The sequence below is a fragment of the Lytechinus variegatus genome, chromosome 5 (genome assembly GCF_018143015.1).
Source record: "Lytechinus variegatus isolate NC3 chromosome 5, Lvar_3.0, whole genome shotgun sequence".
Classification (NCBI taxonomy): domain Eukaryota; kingdom Metazoa; phylum Echinodermata; class Echinoidea; order Temnopleuroida; family Toxopneustidae; genus Lytechinus; species Lytechinus variegatus.
In genome coordinates, this window is record NC_054744.1 from 13,689,948 (window position 1) to 13,715,381 (window position 25,434).

General features: G+C 38.8%; 2 protein-coding genes across 2 annotated transcripts; both read right to left on the reverse strand.

Moving 5' to 3' along the window:
- Positions 1–4,101: 4,101 nt before the first annotated feature.
- On the reverse strand, positions 4,102–6,777 carry LOC121415429. The gene has a single exon (XM_041608633.1). It carries the CDS (start codon positions 5,733–5,735, stop codon positions 4,674–4,676), a length of 1,062 nt encoding a protein of 353 aa, XP_041464567.1. The 5' UTR covers positions 5,736–6,777; the 3' UTR covers positions 4,102–4,673.
- A 6,199-nt stretch (positions 6,778–12,976) lies between these two features.
- LOC121414892 (probable ATP-dependent DNA helicase RecS) lies at positions 12,977–21,615 on the reverse strand. Its single transcript, XM_041607942.1, is given in 3 exon segments — positions 12,977–15,735; positions 15,737–15,927; positions 21,565–21,615. Coding segments are annotated over 3 exon segments (798 nt in total). The 3' UTR covers positions 12,977–15,179.
- Between the last annotated feature and the right edge of the window lie 3,819 nt (positions 21,616–25,434).

Sequence of the window (25,434 nt, forward strand, 5' to 3'; positions counted from 1 at the left end):
TAATGAAGAGAGAAACAATTGTCAGTCACATGTAGCTTGTATGGGCATCAAAAAAGTAATGATGACCAACAACATGCTTGACAACTGAGATAGGGAATTTGGTTGCTCCACTATAAAATAGGGGTGTGTAAGTGTTCTAATTGAGGGTTGTATAATGCACTGATAATGAATGGATGGTATATGTGAATAAGTAAAGGTGAGTGAATTTTGTAGGGGTGCCCTTTTTTTGGAGGGGCCTCACAGATATATTATCAATATCAACTTGCGACTGATATTAAAACGTACTGGATTCTTGGTCTTTAGTTGTATGGCTGCCCTCTTTGATGTCGATTGACGTCTTGATGCTGGTTCAGAAGACATGACGTCACACCTTCTATAATCACTCTGCTGCAAAACTTTAATGCTCTTCGATTGTTATTGTGGCTGCCTTCGTAAATCTTCATACGAAGGAGTTTCTTTCGCATCTATTTCCAACTGTTGTTATTCGCAAGGCTTCTCAACGAAATACACACTGGACACAATTTGCTATAATTCCACAAACTTATGTTTTATTCAGCAACTCAATAGTGTCAACCTTAACACTATCTCTGTAGCCTTGATCCAAACTAAGTTCAAACCTTGAGTCACATGACGAAAATCTCGCATTTGAGAGCTGTATACCCCATTTTTTTCCTTATCATCAAATCTCTTCTCCCAGTAATACAAATCCTATTGCCCTCAAGCATGAAATTTAAGTATAGAAACACCTGTTTCTTGACCTCGGTCCGAAGATAATTCACCCCAGCATCTACGGTCACAGCAGGGGGCCACACACGATGGATTGCAATACACGCGTTGATAGAAAGTTTTTTCTTCCTTTCTTTCTTTCTTTCTTTCTTTCTTTCTTTCTTTCCTTCCTTCCTTCCTTCCTTCCTTTCTTTCTTTCCTTCTTTCTCTCTGTCTGGCTGTCTAATTTTTTTCTTTCTAGACTTATTTTTCTTCATCCACCCCCTTTCTACACCTCTAAAGAACGTGCATTTGCCAATCATATCTGTAGTTAGGCCTATAAATGTCCTTTCCTCAAAGTTGAGGTGTAGGCCTATACATAGAACATTATAATACAAAGACCAGCATTATGAATCATAATGTTTGGATAGCATTTCAATGTTCTATTCATATCTATTCAGAACGTTTTCTAATTCACATGCGTTATTAGCAGGTGATCTTCTTTATCTCCCATTATTGTTCTTATTTTGTAGGCCTATAGCCTGTGTATACGGTAAACCTCCCTCTGAAATACCTTTCTTGGTTTCATGTTTTCTTTCAGATTTGTTTCCACCCAGGCGCGCCGGAACACTTTCATTTTTTTTTTTTTTTTTTTTGGGGGGGGGGGGCAAAATCCCAAAGGGGGCACAATATTTTTGAAAGCGTGACATACGGAAGCGATCGAGCGGGAGAGGGTGTGGTTGAGGGTGTAAAAATTGAGTGTAAAAGTTGCGTTTCTAAGAGCATTCAAAAATAAATTTCTTGAGAATTAAACAGTCTTGGAGTTCTTTTTGCTCCTGTTTCCTCCCTTCTGACCCAGACTGGTGTTTCTTCATGATCAGGGTCGCAGTTCCAGCAAATTACGAGCCTTATTGCAAACTCTATTGCTTCAAACCAATGTAATATAGGCCTTTTAAAGACTTTAAGATGACAAACATGACCGTATGCATCCGGGGCCGCCGATCGAGAGGGCAAAATTCACCCAAAGTGTGCACAAAATCTTTCAATTTTATTCTAGAAAATGCAAAAGCTCCCCCATCACCATGGGCGGAAATCCCAGGGGGACAGGGGGGACGCGTCCCCCTACCATTTTGGAAAGGGGGTACATAATATCAAATGTCCCCCTACTATTTGTGCTCTTTTATTATGGAAAAAATACATAATTTAAAATCGAAATTATACACATGTATCCTCGAATTTCGAAATATATATAAACAGATAGTTTTTGTTAAGAACTTGGTTAGGAAAAGAAAAGGCATACCGGCCCAACTATTCTCCAACTCTCATCTAGCCCTATACAGTGCGTCCCAGAAAAAACGAAACCGAGATTTAGCGATGATTTATCATAACTTAATCATAAATAAAATAGACAAATGACCTATCAATGTAAAGCTTAGAATCTCCTCTTTCATCTGGTATTACTTAGATTATTCCTCATTCACGCATGAGTGAGTAAAAACAATTCGAAGAGAAGATGCCAAAAACTCACTTGGCGGGGGTATCTGAATTTCAAAAAGAAAATCACATGACTAAAAAGTTCAATATCTGCTCTTTTCTTTGATACCTTAATCGCAGAAAATGGTCGAGAATTAAAAAAGTTATGATCCCTCGAAACAATGCTTGTATTTCCCTAATTTCATTAAATAAACTTGTTTTCACCGGTTTCCCACAGAAGCTATCGCACGGTAATAAAAGACTTCATGCATGGCTGATCGTCAACAAAACGGAGTGTCGAGTGAGTTTGAACGCTAGCCTGTAAAACCTCTTCATTTTCTGAAATTATTGAAATTCAAGCCTTATTTCAAATAACCAGAACTTTGTTATTTCTTGACCATTTTCTGTAATTGAGGTATCAAATTAAAGAGCAGATATTGAACTTTTTTAAAATGTGGTTTTCTTTTTAAAACACAGATACGGCCCGCCAAGTGACTTTTTGGTATCCCCTTTTCAAATTGTTTTTGCTCACTCATGCGTGAATGAGAAATAATCTAAGTAATACCAGATGAAAGAGGAGATTCTAAGCTTTATATTGGTAGGTCATTTGTCTATTTTATTTATGATTAAGTTATGATATATCATCGCTAAATCTCGGTTTCGTTTTTTCTGGGACGCACTGTATACCAGCCAAAGAGTGATGACATCGATGGCCATTGTCAATTTCATAACTAATAAAAATGATGAAAAAAGAAAATCGCCTCTGAATTTAGTGCATAGACGGTTAGACGAGAATGTTCCATACCCAGTAAAATCATACCTTTGTTAATCCAATTCACTTTCCCTTTATTCCAAATTTACTTGGAATATACTGAGAATATTTTCATTGTTTGCGTACTCAGTATAAAGAATAGTTTTCATGAGTTATGATTAATCCTTCACAATGAACTTTAACTATGCTTTATCCCCAAAATTTGTTTTTAAACACTCTATTAACGAGACTTATACTCCATTTTTACACAAAATTCCTGCTGTGGGAGGGGTCATCATAGGTAGATCAAGGGGCGAAGCGGCGGAAGGTGAGGCGAAAAATAAGAAGAAAGATAGGACCGGGAAGAAAGTTGCACACCTTATTCAAATCGTCTCCAGGGCCCTGTGTATAGGAATCCCATTCTTTTATTAGAGACTGATATTCGCTTCCAAGAAAAAAATGGACCCGGCTTCGGATCATCCATGGGCCACACACAACTGAACGGCTGCCATAACTGTATCAAGGGCCGGCAGAGTCTGCTGACGAGCGAGCCTACACCAACATGACCAAAGGCTCTCAGTGCAGAATAATGAGATCTGTCCTCAGGCTGAGGTCAAGCGAGGTCGCACGCGACAGAGATCAACTGACTTCACTAGCCGAGACCCCTATAACGACTACGAGAGACTGTTCTCGTCCTTATGTAAGGACAAGGTCAGTACGTGTTTCCTAGTTTGACCTCGGCGGCTGACTGGCACAAGAACATCACAAGTGAAAAGAGGCTCGTTATATACATGTAGGGCAGTTGACAACAGCCGTTTTGATACCAATGTAATGATTTGTATAGTTGTAACGACTGTTTTCGACTTTGCACCGTGGGGGAATGTAACTGTGACATTACCATCAGCCTAACTATCCTCCCCCTCTTTACTTTTAGCTCTCCATTGGCGTTTACCCCCCCCCCCCTTCTAGCTCTTTTTCTCTTTTCTCCCCCTTTCTCTCCTCGGGGCTGCGGTCGTTTTGACCACCTTGATCTGCCTATTATTATCTTTGCCTTCCCGACCTTATCTATAGTTTGGTACATGAAGGAAGCATTGATTTTACGCTCCTTGGATTCACAATTTAGTTGAAAAAACCTCACATTTTTAATCACACGGTATTTCCCTTTCCTCTCTGTTCTGTTTTCTTTCCTTTCAATATTTCCGTATTTCTCTTTGAATTTTCCCTTCTCCCTATCCTTCGTACACATGCTCTGCTGGGGCCGGCTCGGAGACCTGCCTCTCCAGTCTGACTCTGAAGAAACTCTTGAAGTTGAACTTCGTCTTCGATTACTGAAACGATCTTTCCAACACTCCATCTTCCCAACTCATCAATCGCCTGAACTCGCTCTCCAACGATGAACATTTTGACTTACAAAAAAATTAGCACAACATATCTAAGTTAGACATTTAATGGTGGAAACTAAAAGTATAAACGACCCAAAACAAACGGTGGAATGGATGCAGCGCACATGGGCAGTTTACCGGATATGCTTTTTTAAACGTTTACCATTACTGTCCAGAGCTCCATCGGCCATGAGGAGCTTTACCTTTCTTAACACGTCCATCTTCACTAGGAAGTAGCTTGTTCAACCCTTCCACCGAAGTCTAGCATCTTCGCCTTCCTTTATAATTACCACGTAGCCGATTTCGAGGTTCCGATGAGATTTCGTCCACTTCTGACGAGGCTGCAGCTGCTGGAGATACTCTCAACGCCAGCACAACCAGACTTTGTTGGCGAGGTACTGAACCCTTCTCCACCACTTCCTGGAGTACTTGTCTGCTCCCTGGAACTTCCCTGTTGGCGGTAGTATGACCTTCGGCTTCATCATCAGAAGATGGAGAGGACACAATGGCTCAGGCACTTTTGAGTCACTTAGATCATTGATGGTGAGAGGTCGAGAATTGACGATGCACTCTGCCTCAGTCATGAAAGTGCGAAAGGCTTCATCGTCAAGCTGGCTGCCGGCCTTAGCAAGTACAGTGTCCAAGGCTCTTCTCACCGTGTGTATCTGTCTTTCCCAGACGCCTCCCATGTGTGAAGAATGTGGAACATTCAACTTGAATGGTATCCACTCTACCCCGTTTTCTAGCAGATACTCCTGCACCTGCTGCTGGTCCATCTCCTGAAGAGCTAGCTTCAACTCACTCCTGGCACCTATGAAGGCTGTCCCTTGATCTGAACATAGTTGTCGAATGGTTCCTCGGCGATTTATGAATTCCCTGTAGTCTCTGCCGAACTTTGGGTTCCTCTGCAACCTTCCAGGCAGCTGGTTCCACCTCTTCAGTGCTAGAGGCCCGTTGAAGGGAAGACTAAACTTTGGAGACTTCAGAGGTAGCGCCATCTCATAATGGCCATCATCACGTCTACGGATACCACCTTCCGGGATTTCTACAAATTTTTCCTCTTCGACAGAGTACGGCTCACCATTCGAACTCGAGTCCCTAAAGTCCTGTTCGAGGATTTGGATCATCTTCGCTGTGTCCTGGATCTCCTTGGCCTTACTTGTGAAGGGAAACCTTGGGTACCTCACCACTGCAGAAATCCTATTACAGATCTGCGCCTTCCCTGAAGATGTTTGGCATACCTTGCCGACTACTCTCCATCCAAGTGCTGTTCTTACTGCATATGGGTCGTCTTCACCGGCAATGACTTCACGAGGGCGTATGGCTCGGGGGCAGTTGTTTCCAATAAGGAGCGATACCTTAATACTTGGGTTGTAGGGCATGAGCTCATGAGCCACTTGCTCCAGATGAGGCCACTCCTTCATGACTTAACCTTTGGGAATCTGGGACCTTTGAGCTGGAACAGACTCTCTGGAGAAGCTTGGTGGAAGATCGATCTCATTCTCCTTCTTGAAGTCCAGCACCTGCAGTCCACATACCTTCCTGCTCTGGATGCTCGTTGTGGCGTGCATCGTTGTGAGTTTGAGAGTGGTTTCGGCTCCTTGCGCTCCTAACTGCTCACACAGTCCATCTGACACAAAACCTACATTGCTTTGATCATCTAGGATTGCGTAGTGCAAGAACTCTCTAGATGGCTCATCCTTGTGTCTCACCCACACTGGAACGATCATTCAATGCCCTTGGCCATCTTGGTCCGGAAGGGAGCAAACGTTGGTGCAATTGGATGAAGCTCCCTCACCCTGGGTCTTAGCATTTTCAAATCGATGAAGGCTTGCAAGATGATTCCCATGGTACAGGGTTGCTATTCTGCTAACCTCTGTTAGCTGCACGCATGGGAGCTGCAAGTGAGCTGAGCCAAGCAATTTTGCAATTGGCGTTCGCGCGAGAACCAAGCAGACTTATTTGACGTCATATCTCATGTATATTCATGAACTTCCAGCCAGTCACTTTCATAAGCTACCTTCAACCTCCTTGGCTAGAGTGAAGTGAAGAGCGAAGGAGCTCTTGGTTTCCTTCTCCCCCTGCTTGGTTGCTGGCTTCTCGCTCTCCATCATGGAAAACTCATCCTGGTTTCCCTTCTCTTTCCCTTCTGCGATCTTTGTGGCTTCATCTTTCAGCTCTCCAAAACTTCCACCTCTATGTTGACGCCATTAACGTGACACTCCAACCTTCACTTGGCCTTGCCGTAGACCTTCAACAAAGTAGCTGCTGAGTAAGTCACTCATGGCTTTTACATAGTCTTTTTTAATTGTTCTAATCCGTCCCCCAATTTCTTGTGATGCAAGTGCATATCTCCTAACAGATTCTTCTCTGGCTGGCGTCTTCCATATACCCTAAAAATGACGTCAAATTCACGTTGTCATATTGACGTCTTAAAGACGAGATCTTGCACCGCGAAAAACGTCAATATGAAGCAGACTACGACGTATTAATGACGTCTTTCTAGCTTATTCCTGACCACTTTTAGATGTCAGATTGATGCAGTATATTGATGTGATCTTGACGTCTTTATTAGTCAACAACGACATCTTCATGACGTCCTTATAACCTTTTCCTAACCAATATCAGACGTCAGATTGACGTCATATATTATAACGTCTTATAGATGTCTTTGTAACATATTCCTGACCAGTATTAGCCATATACTGACCAGTATTAGCCATATACCGACATGATTTTGACATCCTCATTAATCGACTAAGACATCGTAACGGTATCATGACGTGATTACATATCAAATTTCACATTCATACTCAGAACCTGCATGGCGACTGAGGTCTGATAATGCTCAGCATTCCCAGTAGCAATATTATAATCCTCCATTGCCAGGGCATAACTTGAACGTACACTCAACCTTGCCTAGACTATATAGGACTACAGCTTTGGGTAAATGAACTATTTCTTCAGAACTTGACAAATGCAAGGTTAATTGTAGATCCAAGATCCAAGAAAAAACATGACACATGAACAGATACGCACAAAACAAGTCAAATACATATTTCAATCAGGAACTAATTTACAGTTTAATAATGATAGAAGTTGCATAACCCTCGACCCAATGAGGTTTTACAAATGCATAGTTTAGTGCATACTTATACACACATGTATCTACATCATATCAAAGATTAAAAAAAAATTAGTTCTACATGTATATGTCATCTATTCATGTTGATATACAATAGAGACCTATAAAATTGAAAGTAGAAGTCCAAGAAATATGGCTTTCAGTGTATTGAGAAATATTGCTTACATACATGTAGGCACTGAGATATATGGCACTTTAAAGGTCAAGTCCACCACAGAAAAATAAACAGAGAAAGCTCCAACTAGAATAACACTGAAAATTTAAATCAAAATCAGATGTAAAATAAGTTATGGCATTTTAAAGTTTCTCTTATTTTTAAAAAAACTGTGATATGTACAACTCGATGTCATGCAAGTGAGTCAGTCGATGATATCCATCACTCACTATTTCTTTTATTTTTTTAATGTTTGAATTACGCCATATTTCAGTTTTTAAAGATTTCACATAGTATTAAATAATGATAATCCCACTTGTTCGGGGAGGAATTAATCATTGTTTCACTTGACAATGAGGAGAAAATTAGAATATTTTAGATTTCATATAATAAAATACAAAAGAAATAGTGAGTGGATGATCATCGGTCTCCTCATTTGCATACCGACCACGATGTGCATATAACTGTTTTGTGAAACTAAGCGAAAATTTAAAATGTCATAACTTTCTTATTTTACATCTGATTTTGATGAAATTTACAGTGTTATGCTGGTTATTTTTTTCTCTTTTTATTCAAATCAACTTTTCGTTGGCAGAATCGGCAGATTAGTCCTTTAAATGAGGAATGTACTTGTACTGTATTTCATGAAAAAGAACAAAAAATCACGAAAATGGCGAATTATTGCAAGTGTAATACTGCTGTAGAATGGCTATACAAGTTATAAACCTGAATAAGAACAAGCAAAGACATAACTTGATAAAGACAAGAAATAGTGCTTGACAGAGTTACAACTATCAACTATTACACATATTACAAAAGCTGCATTTCAGTGAACACATACATTCCTTAAAAAAACAAAATGACTATGAGAACATGCATATACACTACCACTTCAAGTTTTGGCATCGGTTTTACCTTGTCATTGGCAGGTCCTCATACTTTGTGCAAATTCAATCATTTCATGGAACTGAATCAGCATGCAGAAACATTTGGACAGTGTGCATGGATTGGTTGGCATTGCATTATATGAATATTGCAATGTGTAGAATAGATTAAATATACATGAAAATTGGTTTCCATGTAACACATAACGGAATAATAATGGGCAAAGTCAACAGATCTGGAATATGCATATAGAAGCATAAGTGTAATCATGCCCTAGTCAAATGGAAGCCTGAATTAACATGTAGGTTAAAGCAGCAAACAGGAAATACATATGAAGATCCAGTCAAAAGACAAGATTTATATAACTTACAAATGTGAGCAAAAACACAGATTAAACCATTTCATATGGCACTTGGAACAAGCCAAATACCTTGTATCTACAATTTCCCCCCTACTTTGACAACCATTTGGAAAGAAAATAAGCACACTTCCCTAAAAGTTCTTATGTCACGTTTTGCAAATTTACATAAGTTCATAATCTTTCCATATTACAGTAATACAGTACCATTAAATTAATTCAGATAAGGAAACCATCAAGAACATGACAAATATTCAGCATGATAATAAATAATTTTAACCCGGGCGCGGTGCGGGGACCCGTTGTGCACCACAACCGGACCCCGGCCGTAGTGTTCGGGCGCGGCTGTAGTGCTAGATGAAGTGCATGCCGGTGACTGTCGGAAGTTATCAATTACAAGGTAGAATCTTAAGTTATGTCGATTAAGTCCTTATAGGCATAAAAATGAAGAGGGTGTAAAGATTTGATGAAAATTAGTTCTACTCACATGTCTTACTCCTCGTAGCTCACTCTAGCGCTCGAACACCTGACTATGAACTCTGATCGTTCCTCTCTTTTTTCTAGAAAGTTCATATGCTTTAGAGGACTCCCTCCTTACAAGTCGGGTACCTAGAGAGGCACCCTTTGGTCCCCTCCTTCCTCATCCCCCATATCCTCTTGATTACTAGTAGCTTAATTATTTGTGCCGTACGGTGAGACTGGGAACCTGCTTTCCTTCGGCTTCGGTGAATTACAGTACATAGAGCGCTTCGTGTTGGTTGCGGTGTAGCGCTAGAACGATTGCCGGCCTGGCTGGGCCAGCTACACGTACCGGTAGATGCTGACCGTGCATTGCTGCAGCAACTATGCACTTGGCGAAAAAAAACAAATCTTTGCAAACAATGTGGAACAAAGAAATAAGAGATGAAAACTTCACGGGTAAAGGGGTGATTAAAAATAGAGAACGACTCGGTAACAATTAATATTAAACATGCACTATCTTTACATAGATGCACGAACACCATCGTGGTGCGACTCAAACCAAAACAAATGTTCTACTTTCTATTGTAGAAGGAGCTACATAGTAATTCAAATACAAACCACCACGGTGCGCCGAGCCGACGAAAAAAAACCCTGTGGGGATACCCATGTTTTTATAAAATCGATTAATTTCACCATCAAAACAGAACTTCTATCCTTGTACTTCATGTCATATCATTTTTAGGGCAAACACAATCATATTATTCATAAATGAAGTGAAATGAAGACAAACGCATTTTTGAGAATCTCCAAAACTATCCACCCTCTTTAAGGACTCTGAAATATCCTCTTCAGAGAGGAAGATATGTTTAGCCCTAAAAATTCATGGAAAGAAAATAAGTATATGTATTTTTTTTCATGTTACGCTCTGAGCCTGTACACACATGTATTCATGTACAGTTTGACAAATACGTCTTGTCTACTAGCCTTGGCATTTCAAAGAATGAAGAACAGTTGTATACATATGGAGAGTATGCACTCATGAAAAATTCTTTACCTTCAGTTGATGCTGCCGGTCTGGGCAGACTCAGATTAGGTAAGCTGCTTACTCTTGACGGGTAACTGCTGGTTGGTCTTGCTGACGTTCCGCTGCCTGGTCGTGAGTTGGAAGTTCCGTGGACAGCCATCTGGCGGTTAATGCTTGTTCGAGATGTTGAAGGGCTAGAGTGAGAAGTTCAAGAGTGCAACACTATTAAAGGTGCTAGTGCTTTTCCTTCCTGTTTTTGCTCCTTCCCATTTTTTCATGATGTGAAAATAGAGGTTTGGTCACAAAGATTTAAACCCAAGCAGCTTCATATTCAGATTTTGAAGAAAACAATTATAACTGAATGAATATGTGCAAAATCATAGCAAGTTTAAGTACAAAGTATAATGGCCTATCCAAAAGACAACCTTGCTTATTCCCAAGGTATGTATCTGAGATACATTCTACCGTGTAATATTTAATTCAAACGATTTCAAAATGGCAGCATAATTCACTCACTTTGAAAGTCTTATCTCCGGAGCTAGAGCATGCTTTTTTTTTTTTAGATCTAGGAGATCTGCATGATCTCAATTTATCCTCATCACTGCTACTTGCGGATAGCACATACCTTGGATTTGGCCTTAAGAGTGATAGAATAGAAAGAAAAGAAGTTTTTGTACATCTCGGCTGGCAGAATGTTGGACAGAACAACTTGGCCTGTGTACAAAAGGAACTGCCTGAATTCAGTGGCTTTCCACCTCTCCAGATCTAACAATGACCTTGGCTTACGGGCAAATTCTCTTGGGACAAAACCCTTCAATGAAATCATTCGCTCTGAAATTTCACCTTTCGCTCTGAAATTACACCTTTCGCTCTTCCACCAATCCTACAACTCAAAAGTCCTCTTTTCCATAGCATTATTAGTCTTCGAGTGACCCCTAAACAAATTAAGTGCATATAATCTAGAGGAAACTGTGAAACTAAATTGACCAACCTTATGTCCAGAAGAGGGAATCGTCCTGTTTTATGGTTATCATACGATAGTTGGGAAAATAATTCATCTGTACGTAAAGGGGAATCCACAGATGGAAAGGTTACTCTAGATTGAATGTACACCCCGTGCTTGGTGCATCGCTTGCAACTGTTGTAGCCAGAATGACATTTAACTTGCTTGATAAAGGCTCTTGCTGGGGCATCGCATATAAAAGCTGAAATGTCAACAGGAATATTGATTCCTAATACCGGTTTCTTTCAGTGAGTCTTAATTCTGAATGAAGAATGACAAATAATCATGTACATTTATGGTTTGGAACTGCCATAAAATATACCAATTACATAGGAATCCTTCACAGGCAAGGAGTCAATCATTCCAAGAATGGGCCATACCTGTCCTGAAGAACTCTTGAAGAGTGGCAAACCATCAATATTGATGTTAACTAATATTTGTGTCAAATTCTCTGCATTGACTCAATATGAAGAAAGCTTAGCCAAAGTACACTCTCCTAAATGGTAATATTCTCCACTGGCTAACTTCAGTACAGTTTGATTTACGTTGATTGATAATAAGGTTTGTGGATCTTTGGGTAGGTCTGGGAAATCAGGTCGCAGAGCATCAAGTAAACCAGCTAGGGCTTTATGAGACACTTGATTTTGAAATTCATTGGCCCACTGACACAAACGATCCTCTATACAAGTGCTGAATCCTCATTAATCTCGCTGTCAAAATCAATTGTACTGTCATTGTCCCAGTCAGATCCCGATTAAGCAGAATAAGCATCGTGATCAGAATGTGTAAACTGATCGTGTTCCTGCTGAACTTGCTCTACATGTACTTCAGAGTCAATAGTAGAAGTATCCAGATCATCCTCACTAGGTGTCTGATGCCCTAAAGAAACTTCATGCTCACTATCTGGACGCATGTTTCTGTTCATTTCCTCCAATTCGGCATCAACAACTGCACATGCTCTACGGTGCACTGTCCATCGTGACATGATCTAATGTATACTGGTAATTCCAGACACTCAACAAAACAAGGAAAACGGGTTTGAATTGATATCAATCAACTTAACATGTACATGTAATTCAATGATATACATCTATACATGTACATGTGATGTCTCAAAATGTGAGACCTACACTACAGTGTAACTGACAGCAATAGAGTAATCTTAAACACTACATACAAGTATTAAGAGTTCTGTTATTTGCAAGGACTTAATACATATCCATAATAATAGTTTGTACAGTGATTTGGAGGGGGCTTGCCAAGATTACATTTTAGCAAATGTTGTACGAGATTACTTGTACATGTATGATATATGCAACAAATCCAAAGGTAGATGCTACAAGCAGCTTCACATATGCTTGTTCTTAATATTTGATAAGATTGTTTTCACATTCCAAAAGATAAATTTATGGCTGCATCTGTAAAATTGATGTTAAGTCTACCTCAATGCCAACACCTGAATATGACGATCCATACTGTCTATGATGGTTGTACAACAATCTGGAAAAGAGAAAAGAGATCAAACATTTGTTACATTTGCTCTTCCCGTAGCTTGTTTACATGCACAATGCCATTTTAATCATCTGAATAACCATGAAACTGAGATCCCTGTTGATTCTAAAAAAAAATCTTACCCAGTTGCCAATTTGAAATTTACATAATCTTAAGGATCTCAAGTTTAAAACAGCTCTACAATGTAACTTTCTTATCGCTTGTTAATTTCTTTCAAACTTTCACCACTGTTTTTCTTTTTTTCTCTTTTCCAACACAATATTTATGACCAAGGTTGAATTCCCCTTTAATGTTCCAGCGCAATCAGTCAACAAGTCTGACACATTGTGGTCATACATGTGTACCAATGTAACATAAAATAATCTTTCACAGTTGAGAAAGATATGAATATTCTTTATTTTCTTGATAGTGTCCAACCAAATAAGAACAAACTTTGAGGAAATATAAGTCAATTCATGGACACAAACCTGTCATACAATAACAAACCTCTTGTCCTATTTCAATATCAATCCCACCACTGCCACCAAATTATAAGGCATGGTTTTGCCTTAAGCTCTTGTGGTGTATGTTTGGATTAGCCAGTAGTTAACTGCGGGTGTCAAGGAAATAGAAACATGTTATCTTGAAATGTTATGAGATGCCATCTATCACCCTCACAGTTTACTTACACTGTAAACACTAACAAACAAAACTGAAATGAAGAAAGAACAAAAGTGTAATTAAATGTTTGAATTACTGTTATTTTCTTAGATTGGTTTAAAAGAAAAAACATGCTAGTCCTATTCCACATCTACATTACCATATACTTACTGTAGCACCCTGATCTTTCATTTGCCACTTTCTGCTCTTAGTTCATACACCTGCATCTCCCCTCTTTCACTCACCACTACATAGACCTGGTCTTCCCAATAGTCATGTAGTTTTGATGGTCCTGCACTCGGTTGCATGTTTCTAACAAGGACACGATCTCCTGGCATAAGAACAACAGACCATGCAGTTTTGTCATAGTGCTGCTTTCGTCGGTCAGCCGTCTGACTTGCATTTCTAGCTGCAAGGTCATAGGCTTGCTTCATCTGTTCCTTCCACTGCCTTACATAACTCTCCTTGTTAGAAGTATGTTTTCCCTTGTCATTATGGTCCAGTCCAAAGTCTAGGTCTATTGGGAGGTGCGGGTGCCTACCAAAGAGCAAATAGAACGGAGAATATCCAGTAGACTCATTGCGAGTGCAGTTGTAGGCATGTACTACCTTTCCCAAAGAAGCACTCCAGTTGCTTTTCTGCTCTTCAGCCAGAGTTCACAGCATCCCAAGGAGTGTCCTGTTGAATCTCTCTACCTGGCGGTTACCTTGTGGGTGATGTGGAGTTGTACGAGAGTGTGAGACCCCTGATAATTCTTGCAGATGCTTGAACAAATGATTCTCAAACTCCCTCCCTTGGTCATGGTGGAGTCCTTGGGGGAATTCATATTTCAGACAATAGTTGTTGAAGATTATGTCTGCTGCTGTTTTTCCACTCTTGTTTCAGGTTGGGTAGGCTTGTGTGAAACGGATGAAGTGATCAACCACCACAAGGATATACTCATAACCACCTTTGCTACATGTACGTTCAAGATGGAGGAAGTGATGGAGACTAACTCAAAGGGCTGTGTTGTTTTGATTGGTATGAGATTAGCCTTGGTTTGTCTTTGGGGTCTCTTCTGTTTCAGGCAAAGACATTGCTGGGTGATGTACATGTACCTGGTTATGTCCTTCTCCATGGTCGGCCGATAAAACCTTTCCCGTGCTAAAGTCTGCACCTTTTCTGGACCCAGATGTCACATGTTGTGCAGTTCTTGGTACCGGGTATACAAAAGATTTGTATTTGGCTGTAGCACAATCTGAAAGTGGGCAGAAGCCCTGCGTTGTAGGATTCTGTCGCTATTTATCTCCAGCTTCTTCCACTCACGAAGGGTCTGGGACGTCTCCCTGGGGAGTTGTTGTCTCTCTTGTTGACTTGGGGATTACCTACGTGGGATTGAATAAAGAAGAAGCACCTCTGATGTCATACCAATTTTCTATGATGTTGTAGATTAATAGCAACTTCCTCTATACAGGGTTGTCAAATTATGTTTTCTCATCTCATTAGCCGTAAGAATGGATTATTGGTGACTATGTTAGTTGTTATCATAACTGTGAGATAAAATAGGGCCTTGATCCTGCTCTTCACATCTATTCTAAAATTGGATGAGAATACAGCAATATTGGTGATAGTCCAGACTGGACCTTGGTATTTGAAAGTTCCCTTTCGCAAAGCTAACATAGAGGGCACATCATGTCTCCCAAATCTCTAATCAGCGCCAATCCGCTCATCTTCCCTCCCTACCAAGCAGTCCACAGTCACTGCTCGTCGGCAGGAATCGCCACTAATATTTCTCTTGATTTCATCTGAAGTACCATGCTTCATGTCTCCTGGATATTTCATGCTTATGCTCAAGCTGTTCTTCCCATCTCTTCCAACTCTCCCAGACATCTGTACATAGTCATCGATGTGACTTGGTACTCCATACATAATGACATTGTAACAGCCTTGCACGTCCACACCCATGCCAAAAGCAATCGTTGCCACAAGCACCCTGATCATTCCCTTGCTGTCTCCGAAATCCTTCACTATATGTTGTTGGAAGTCATCCTCGCTGTTTGTATGATACATTTGTACATAAGCCTTGTGTGTGGGGGGCAGCTGGTACATAAACATGGAATAAACTTCCGAAACAATCTTCCTTGATTGGCAGTACACAAGAAAATTGTCACAGGCTCTTCCTCTATCTGGCAGCTCTTTGACAAGAAAAGCCAGATTGATATCCGGAGAATCGGATGAAGATTTCATGAATGAATGTTTGATATTACTCTGGTCTGGTGATGTAGTGATTGTGGTGTAGTTTTTCAAACTTGAAGATTCGATGATACTCCTTGAAAACCTCTTTGGTTGCAGTAGTTGTCAAAGCAACTACTGGAACTGGTGGAAGAATTGAGCGTAGCTCACCAAGCTTTTAATAGCTCTCTCTAAAGACCTTTGTTTTCCCAGTTGACTGGCCCTACATGAATGGAGAGATGTAGGGAAAAAATAGGTTAAACTATGTGTATAAGAGTTGATTGTTAAAACTTTTTGGTAGGCTCTGCTCTGTACATGTAGGCAATATATTGTACATGGATTATTTATGATTATTTATGATTACATGATTAATTTACCCGGTAGTAATTTTTATGCATGTAGGGTCTATTCTACATATGAAAAGGATGACAATTTCAATTTTGGGCCAGGCAGGCATCTATAATCTGATTCACATTGATTGACCAGTGACCACTGCAATATTTTTTACCTGTAGATCTACATGTACTGTTATAACTCATCATCCTATGCCACCTGTCCTACGCTATACAGAGGAATTGGCTATTTACTCTGAATATAAAATAATCAAAGTTAGAAAAATAATTCAGAACAAAAAAATCAATAATAACCATGAAAACATCTTACCAGTTCTTCACACAGTGGCTTTCATCCACAAAAAGTCTGCATAGCCGATCCCTCATAGTGCTTATTGTCATTAGGTCCCTTCCACAGTCTCCTGTCAAAACTCCAGGGCTTGAGAGAATCAAGGAATGACAACCACTCGCTAGTTCTTCCCTGGTTTTGTCTGTGATTCCTCCACTCAAATCAACAGCTGAGATACCGCTCTTCTTCGCAATATCAAGTTCATCTTGGATAAGCAATTTTAGAGGCATAACAACTATGGCAAGTGAATTAAATCCGACATCTTGTTGACCACGAAGAAAGTCCATGCATAAAGGGGCACCACGGAAAACTACACTTTTTCCAAAGCCTGTTTGCAAGCTTAAAAAACAGATCATGTCCTAACAAAAATGAAGACAATGCCTCTTCTTGTTGCTTTCTAAACTTGATGGAAAGTTTTCCTGATGCATAAAGTAAAGCGTCCTATACACTAGGTCTGGTATCCATTCCTCTCAAAATCCTCTCACTGGCTTTTAACAAAAATAGATCTAACGTTAGCTTAGATCATCATGCACATGGTCTAGAGACTCTATAGACATAGACAATAACGTATGGTTCAACTTCTTGATAAAACAAACAGTAGGGGAGAGCGGGGAGAGTCAGCCCCATTTTTTCCCGCTCTTCTAGAGCTGTGCTTACTTCAGCAGGGGCCTGTTGCATAAAACTTTTTACCTGAGAAAACTCAGGCTATTTTTACCGGAGTTTTTGGCCTGTGCTAAAGTCAATGGCGGAAATCAGACTAACCTTAGTTTTCAGTTTTTCCCAGAGTTTTCTCAGGTAAAAAGTTTTATGCAACAGGCTTCAGGAAGGTTGTGTCTTATCAGTTATAAAAGGCCTAGGTAATATCTACCTTATATCCTATTTTCGACCAGGGGTGCATGCTTACGGTGAAACTCCCATCAATCTTATGCCTTCTTATATATGATAACAGTGATACGCAGAGCATTGCACAATGCAGGAATCAAAATGTCACATGTCTCCGTGTTGTACACTCTGTTGAAGATGTATTTGCACAACTCACTGACAATATCTTGGGATTCAACTGCAAAGTTCTCGTAATATGCCTTGTTGTACACGACCTCACTGACCATGGACTCAGAAATTCCATTCTCTGTGATTTTCAGACCCTTATCTTTGAGTGCGGCAGTGACGGCATGAAGGAGACAATGACCATCTCCTGCAACTTCAACTACTTTGCCACGTAGTTCTACGATTTTTGGTTTTATTGTGATCACTGCGTGCTATCTCCCGATGTAATGAGCAAGGTTGTATAACGAGATTTCTTTATAACAAGCCAATTCTTCTGGTACCAATTTTAAACATGTGTCTAAAATTTATGTTGAGAATAAGAAGATAATTGGCTTGTTCTCAAGCACCTTGTTATGTTAGTATTTGTTTATAGAATCTGTATTCTATTATTTTGTTATTCCAATAGAAATTTCCTGTGGGTCTAATAGAATATTTTTGATGGTCCAATAGAGGTTTTCTGTTGGTCCAATAGAATTATTCTGTTGGTCCAATAGAAGTTTCCTGTGGGTCTAATAGAATATTTTTGATGGTCCAATAGAGGTTTTCTGTTGGTCCAATAGAATTATTCTGTTGGTCCAATAGAAGTTTCCTGTGGGTCTAATAGAATATTTTTGATGGTCCATTAGAATTATTCTGTTGGTCCAATAGAAGTTTCCTGTGGGTCTAATATAATATTTTTGATGGTCCAATAGAGGTTTTCTTTTGGTTCAATAGCAGATTTCTATGGGTCCCATACAAGTTTCCTATGGATCTAATAGATTTTGTTGTAGGTCCAATACAAGTTTTCTGTTGGTCCAACATAGTTTATATTTAACCAACATAAATTTTCTGTTGGTCCATCAGCATTTTTCTGTAGGTGGATGTTGGTCCAACTGATATTTTCTTATGGTTCTGTTGGTCCCATATTTCATAAACCATTAGACTCCAACAGCTCTAATGGTTTAATGGTCTATTAGCCTAATGGAATTTCGTTTTACATAAAGTAAAATTCTAGATTCATACTCATTCATACTGGCTGTGATTACTCAACCTGTTCTTAGCCAATTTCATTTATTTATTTTTTTTTTTTGGGGGGGGGGTGGCTGAGTTAATAATGAATGTCTCACTGTCATCTACTTTAACTGTTGTCAACTTGACTGAAAATTATTCATGTTCTAGAAGGAACATTTTGACCTAAATGAAATCCACATTTTTATATGGATCCATCTAATGGAATTGTGCATGGCACATAGGACAGATGTAGTCTGCCGGTGGTGGTTCTTGAAGATCTACACATGTTAATACATGCACCCAATCTGCCGTGGTTCATTTTTTAAGTTACGCTGGTGTGAAAATGCACAGGCCAGCATGTCACATATGCGCAAGGGTTTTTCGGGGGGAAATTGATTTGTTTAGCAGTTGATCCTGAACATGGGCTCGTTGCCTTTTCACCAAGTAGGCTGGGATCAACACCCTTAACAAGGGTGAGAGCATTCTGTAGAGTGATGTAAAGATACAAAATAAAAGAAAGGAGTCGTGCATTGTCATAATCTTTAGACAATTCACTCCATGCTTCCTCCTTTGAATAATGATATAATAAAGAAAATCTAGTTCTAGTAAAATATTGTAAATTTGCAGAAACAAAATCTGTAGTTGAATAGATGGGAAAGGCCAGTATGAACATCACCAGAAAAATCGAACTCTGTGACCTTGACCATCAACCTATTGATCTAAAAAATTCAACAAGATCATTGTCTCTCTGATATGAAAGCATGAGCTATGTCTGAACTTGATCTTTGAGAATGCATTTACATTAATTGCAAGAGCGGTTTCACAGACTTTAAAAATTATGCACATGAAATTAACTTTAACCTCATGATCTCAAAGTTGATCTACATGTATGAAACGTTTCTTAAGTTATCAGAACACACATTTTCATTATTTAACTCTGTGATATTACCCCAAAGTCTAATCAGTTCATTTTCACTCCTACATGAAAACATGAGCCAAATTTGAAATTAATCTGTTGAATAGTTTTTCATTATAGGAATGAAAACGGGTTGGACAGACAGACAGATGACCTGAAAACATGATGCTAGTATAGTGAAGTCAAATTCAACATGTACCACAGTCTAATTCTTGGCTATATGGAAAATATCAAAAAGGGTCAAAGACTTGTTTACCCAGTATGCTTCCTGTGTTTGATGGACCCTTTTCGCATGTTAAAATGATGAAAGTATTGTTCATCATTTTCAGACAGTTTGTAATCATATGAGTGCCGAATGTGAGTATCAAGTGATTACCTAGTTAAAGAAATTTAGGTCACATTCAGCTACCACAGTTTAACCCTAGATTTAGAACATGGTTTAAAGTTTAATTGGAGTTCAGATACAGGCCTATGACTCCAGCAACCATATAAGGCTGGCTGTGGGCGGCATAAGAATACATAGAAGGCATCATCTGAAAAAAAATCAAGTGTGTACAGGACTTACTGCTAGATGGATTTTAGTTAGGAAAATCCTATCTACATATATATTATACAATTTACCTTGTAGTCTGTATACATAACTTCCTTCAGGACTAGTTTTGCAGGCAACCTTTCTTTCGAGATGCCTGGCATTTCTTGTAGGATTGCTTCAATGGTAGTGGATGATCTTCTTGAGAAAAAAAGCGAAAAAACAAAAGAAATTTTTTTTTAGATACTCTCCTTTTCTCCATTAATATAGTACAGCCATGTTTACAGATCTGACTCTTTTAAATCCCAAAATCAATAGCAAAGTGAAACCACTTTACAACCCCAAATAGATGTTTCACAATTGTTGTATTCATGAAGTTTCATGGTTGAATAACACTGATTTGATTTTTTGCATCATTTATTTAAAAAACTGCAGTCTAAAAATGACAAGATAATGCATACATTGTATGTTTAATGTTACTTTATTACATGTATGCATGTATGTCTTTTGTTTTCCTATTGTGATCAATTTTCCATGCAGAATTTTTACTCACTGACTACAATTAGGTGTGATTTCTAACCAGGAAAAGAAGCTTACCAGTAAGCAGTTCTCCTTTTCAACTGCAGTTTTCTGTTTTCGTGTAGCATGCCTAATCCCTTCCAAACATACATTCGTAGGTATCAGTATGTAGGATGGAGAACGGGTGTTCATTGTTGCAGATGACATATTGCTTATCAATGAAATGAATGTTCACTCCATTCTCTAAAGAGTGAGAGATAAATTTTGAAATGATTATTTCTTTGTTTTTTTATAGATTTTTTAATGTCAGTCTTTTCCCCCCATCCTCTCTCTGAGGGCAGAGGAAAACGCATCTGCATGCCATGATGAAGATTATTCCCAATAGCTGAGATACATGTAAGACCATGAAACCCTTGGAATGAAACACCACTCTCCTTTTCATTTTATTAATATGCTGGTGTCAATCTTAATCTATACCGCAAACTCAAAATTAATGTATGATTACAGTTTGCTTGCAGCTAAGGAGGTATGCAGTTTGCTGCACGGCCCCTGGTTAAATGTCCATTGGCCTTCCTCCAACTAGGCTCCATCATGTAACACTAACACTGAAGAGTTCTGCAGATACATAATGGCATGCATATTGGGCTTGTTGTCATCTCTTAAACTTCAAGACTAAGCCTAGCCTATATACGTAATATTTCTAAATCAAGAATCCGCTAGACCCCACTTGCACTGCTGAACAACCCTGTCTGTAGAGAATCTTTGCAGCGCACAACTTACACTCAAAAAATTCTTGTGACAAACAGAAAAATGAATGAATGAATGTTATGTATTCCATTATAAACTGTGCTTTTTTTTACAACAGCGCTCAAATCTGTAATTTTGAGCATATTTTTGCAAGGCTCTCTAGGTTATTGGCATGGTTTTTACAATTCCATATTATAGACGTCCTTGTGCGAATGTGCTCAGAATGAAAGATTTGGGCTCTCTTGTGAATAAAAATCAACCTAACAACCAAGATAACCCTTCTTTTTGCTTCAGACTCTTTCGTAATGCCTTCTTACTCTTTCTTGTCTTTAAATTGCTCTCTCTTCCTCGTCTTTTAATTGCTCTCTCTTCCTCAGACTTACATACGAACGAACATATGCGGAAACCCTGATCTTTACCCAATAATTTACCACACTTCCAATTAATCCATCTACTTCTTTGCTTTCCAAGTCGGTATTCATAGTGCATTTCAGCCACTGTCTTTGTGCATGTTCACTACCATATATGTTTTTTACAATTGTATCTTTCATAACTTCATCCTTCCGCTGTATGTAACCGACATTCAGATAACTTTTGGTGACAAACTCCATGGCTCAAAAGAGCATGTATATGTCATCCGTGACGATGAAGAGTCCTCCCCTATTCTGGATTGTTAGCCAGACGGCCGAGTATTGCAAATGAAAGATTCTGCTTGGGTGTGTACATCGTCTTCGTTCTTCCATTCGTGGAGAGTAGCACAAATCCTCCTAGCACTTGCAGAATTTATCTTGGCATACTTTCTCGAAAGGGCATGGGGCACATAGCCAGCGACATATCGCAAGACCTGCTCATCATGTGATGACAATGGTGAGGCAGCTTCATTCCCTTCACTTTCCGACTTACATGCATTCAGAGTCTTCTCCAGTATGAAGTTCAGAACATATATTGTTCAAAATATGACTGAGCAGTTGCGTCACTGCCAACTTGGACAAGTCTTCTCATCAACATAGTGACAGACTCTCTGCTCCTGTAGTAATGGAATGCTTTCATAATATGAGTATTGGCTGCTGGACCAGCATGTGTATCTTTCGCAGACATTAGAATATCGAAGGTCATTCACAATTTCCTGGGTGACCTCTTGAAATGCTTTTGAATCTGTATCAACGTTCTTCCCAGTTTCAATCGCTTTAGACCCTATCACTGAATTTATGTAGAACTTGTCTTCAAGCAGGGACTGCACTGCAATCTTTCCATAACAGACGGCTTCAGACACGATTGCGTCCATTGATTTGGAATTCATTCAAAGTTCTGAAATGAGAGAAAAAAAGTCATGATTGTTAAATTACAGACCCAAATTCTGCATGCAGTGTATTTCACATTTAAAAAAAAATATATCCAAATAAATTATTTCAACCTGTAGGAATTTGTATGTTCTTTGTATACAAACAAAGACTTTATTTCTAACCCTAGTTACTGCCTTAAAAATGATCAAAATTCATCACTAATATAAACCACAGAGGCATTTTACATCCCAAACCCAGGGGTGAAAAAATAAGAAAAAAAGTATAAATATTCTGAAGTGGGCCTGGGCCACTGAATACTGCAACCAACTTACTTGCTCTTGTAGTATGTTTTTATTTTTTTGGATGATCACTGTAGGTTGGAGCAGGGATATCACTGGTTGGAGCATCTACACTTGCTGAAGCATCTTTAGAGCTTGTTTGACCTTTAAAAAATTATGACAACAACAAAATACATTTTTATCTATTTTACACTGGGGAAACTTTAAATTCTGTCTGGTTTAAAAGGGAATGAATTACGTAAAATTTGAAACTGAAATGACATTTTTTCCCTTCAATTTCTTATTCAGGTTTTGATAGATTAATAAAATTAATACAAAAAACATATGTAGATCTAGATCAAGATCTAAATCTAGATGTAGATGTAGATCTAGTAATCATTAATAGAAAAAGAATAGAAATCTAGACCCTGGCCTGGGCCTGGCTAGAAAAGATTTTTTTCTAGAAATAAAAAAGCAGAAATAAAATCTAGATCTATGTCTAGAGATCTAGATCTAGTCTAGTCAATAATTGACTTATTGGCACAGTTGAGGAAAAATTAGAATGCGGTAATTCAGTAGAGCAAAACTCGCAAAACCACGAAGCGGATTCATCTTTCACCTTCCGCTTTCCTGTCAAGATCGAATTTGAAGTTGAGGCCAAGGCGGAGCTACTGGTATTGCAAACAACATCATCGGCTGTTGGTGGGACTATGAGACCCACACACTTGCGACGATACCATCCTATCATTACATGTATATTACTTACGCCTGTCCGACATGCTTCGCGGCATGCGGATGAATTACTCTCATGTGCCCATTAGAGATTTGGGAGACTTGTGCCCTCTGTATTAGATTTGGGAAAGGGAACTTCCAAATACCAAGGTCCAATGTGGACTATATTGGTGATAGTGTTCCCTGGGAATACTCAATACTTACCATATAGTTAAGTAAAATCAAACTTGGTCTGACACTCAAGGACATACTAAGAAATCATTTGTAAGATCTGCAATACATATCCAGGTATTGTATGTGTCATTTAGTTCTTAATAAAGCATGTTCCTTTTGCGTTTGTAATGATACAAGAATTTTTTATTAGAAAAAGAATCAATATTTAGGGAATGATCCATGTTTTACTATTTATTATGGAAGAACTTTAATCTTCAACTTAAGTTGTCCGAGAAAACTTCTTGTAGTGAAAACAGATTTGATTTCTTTCTAGAATTATAAGATTTACTAATTACCTCATTGATTAAAAAATGCTTGTCACTCATTTTGTTCCTCTGTATAAGTGAATTATGGATATTAAGTGATTTTCTAATTTCTCTAATTTTGTAAATTGGATTACATGTTTTATGAATAAATTAGATTATTTTATATACATTTACAACAGAGTAAGTTTGATGACTTTTTGAAATTTGTTGTATATGTTAAATTGAGAGTACAGTAGGGGAGATGAGATAAGTTGAAATAAATGTGTTTGATGATAGGAGAGTGGGTGAAAGAGTTGAATGGAAAACTAGAGTCGAGGAGGGGTGTGGATAAGGGGGGGGGACATTGGTTGAGAGAAATAAGGGGAGAAAAGGAAGACAAGGAAGACGGAGATACGGATGGGGTGTAATTGTGACTCAAGAACATGGAATCATTGATAATGCAGAAAGTTTGACAGTGAATGACTATGGCAGAGAGAGTGACTGTGTGTGTGTGGAGTGGGGGGGGAGTGGTTGATATTATACTGATATTGCCTACCTAGAGTTTGATTATAACATTTCCTCTCCCCGACGGAGTTATATTTTTCCCAAGGGATTATATTTTGCCCGAAGCGCGCAGCGCTGAGGGAAAATATTACCCCGAGGGAAAAATATAGCTTCGGAGGGGAGAGGAAATGTTATTTATTAAAACGATAGACCAGGCAATATCTGTTATATTATATAGTATATGTGGATTCGCCATCAGAAATTTCATTCATCATCTGGCTCAAACCCGAAATTCTTGCTTCTCTGATCCATCTACGTCATAAAAGATTTTTTTTTTATAATGCATCAAGCGCGTTCTTCATTCAATCGACGCGTTAACATTAGCGCGTACATTTTTACACTTGTTACGCAACTTGTATGCAGAGAGTGACGTCACCTTAGTAAATATAACGCCGCAATTGAAAATACAACGCAGTATATTCCCTGAGGTGACGTCAAAACCTGGAATATAACAAATGCGATCCTCGCAGCTATGGTCACGTGATGGCGTATTGATCTATCACTGATTCGAATCTACATAGCCTATGTAATATTCAGGATTGAAACATGTCAGGATGTTGACAAGGTAGAGAGAGATATGAATGGACACAAGTCATACATGTAGACTTGTTTATGTAGACAAAGTCAAACATGTTTAGAAGAGAAGATACAATATGGTGAGAAATCATAGGCGGCAAAATTTTTTGTGGTTCCCCCTAAAATTTTTGGTTGATAACCTTTTTTTTTTTTTGGCTTGTCAAATTTCTTACCTACGGTGTCAATTCCAAACTTTCAGGTGGACCCCCCCCCTAAATTTTTTGGCTTCTGTTGCCAATGCAAGAAATATGTTACAAACAATATACAGAAAGAATGAATTAAATTAGAATATAGAGGAATCTTTATGGATTTCATACTGTGCTTGATCAATTCTAGTCAACACATTTAAAGGAGAATATACCACAAAGGTCAAAATTGTAGCTCTGCAAAAGTACAAATCTGATCACTCT

What these genes read in the sequence shown, in the direction of transcription:
- LOC121415429 (XM_041608633.1), bottom strand. Translation starts at nt 5,735, where the DNA reads ATGAAGGAGTGGCCTCATCTGGAGCAAGTGGCTCATGAGCTCATGCCC.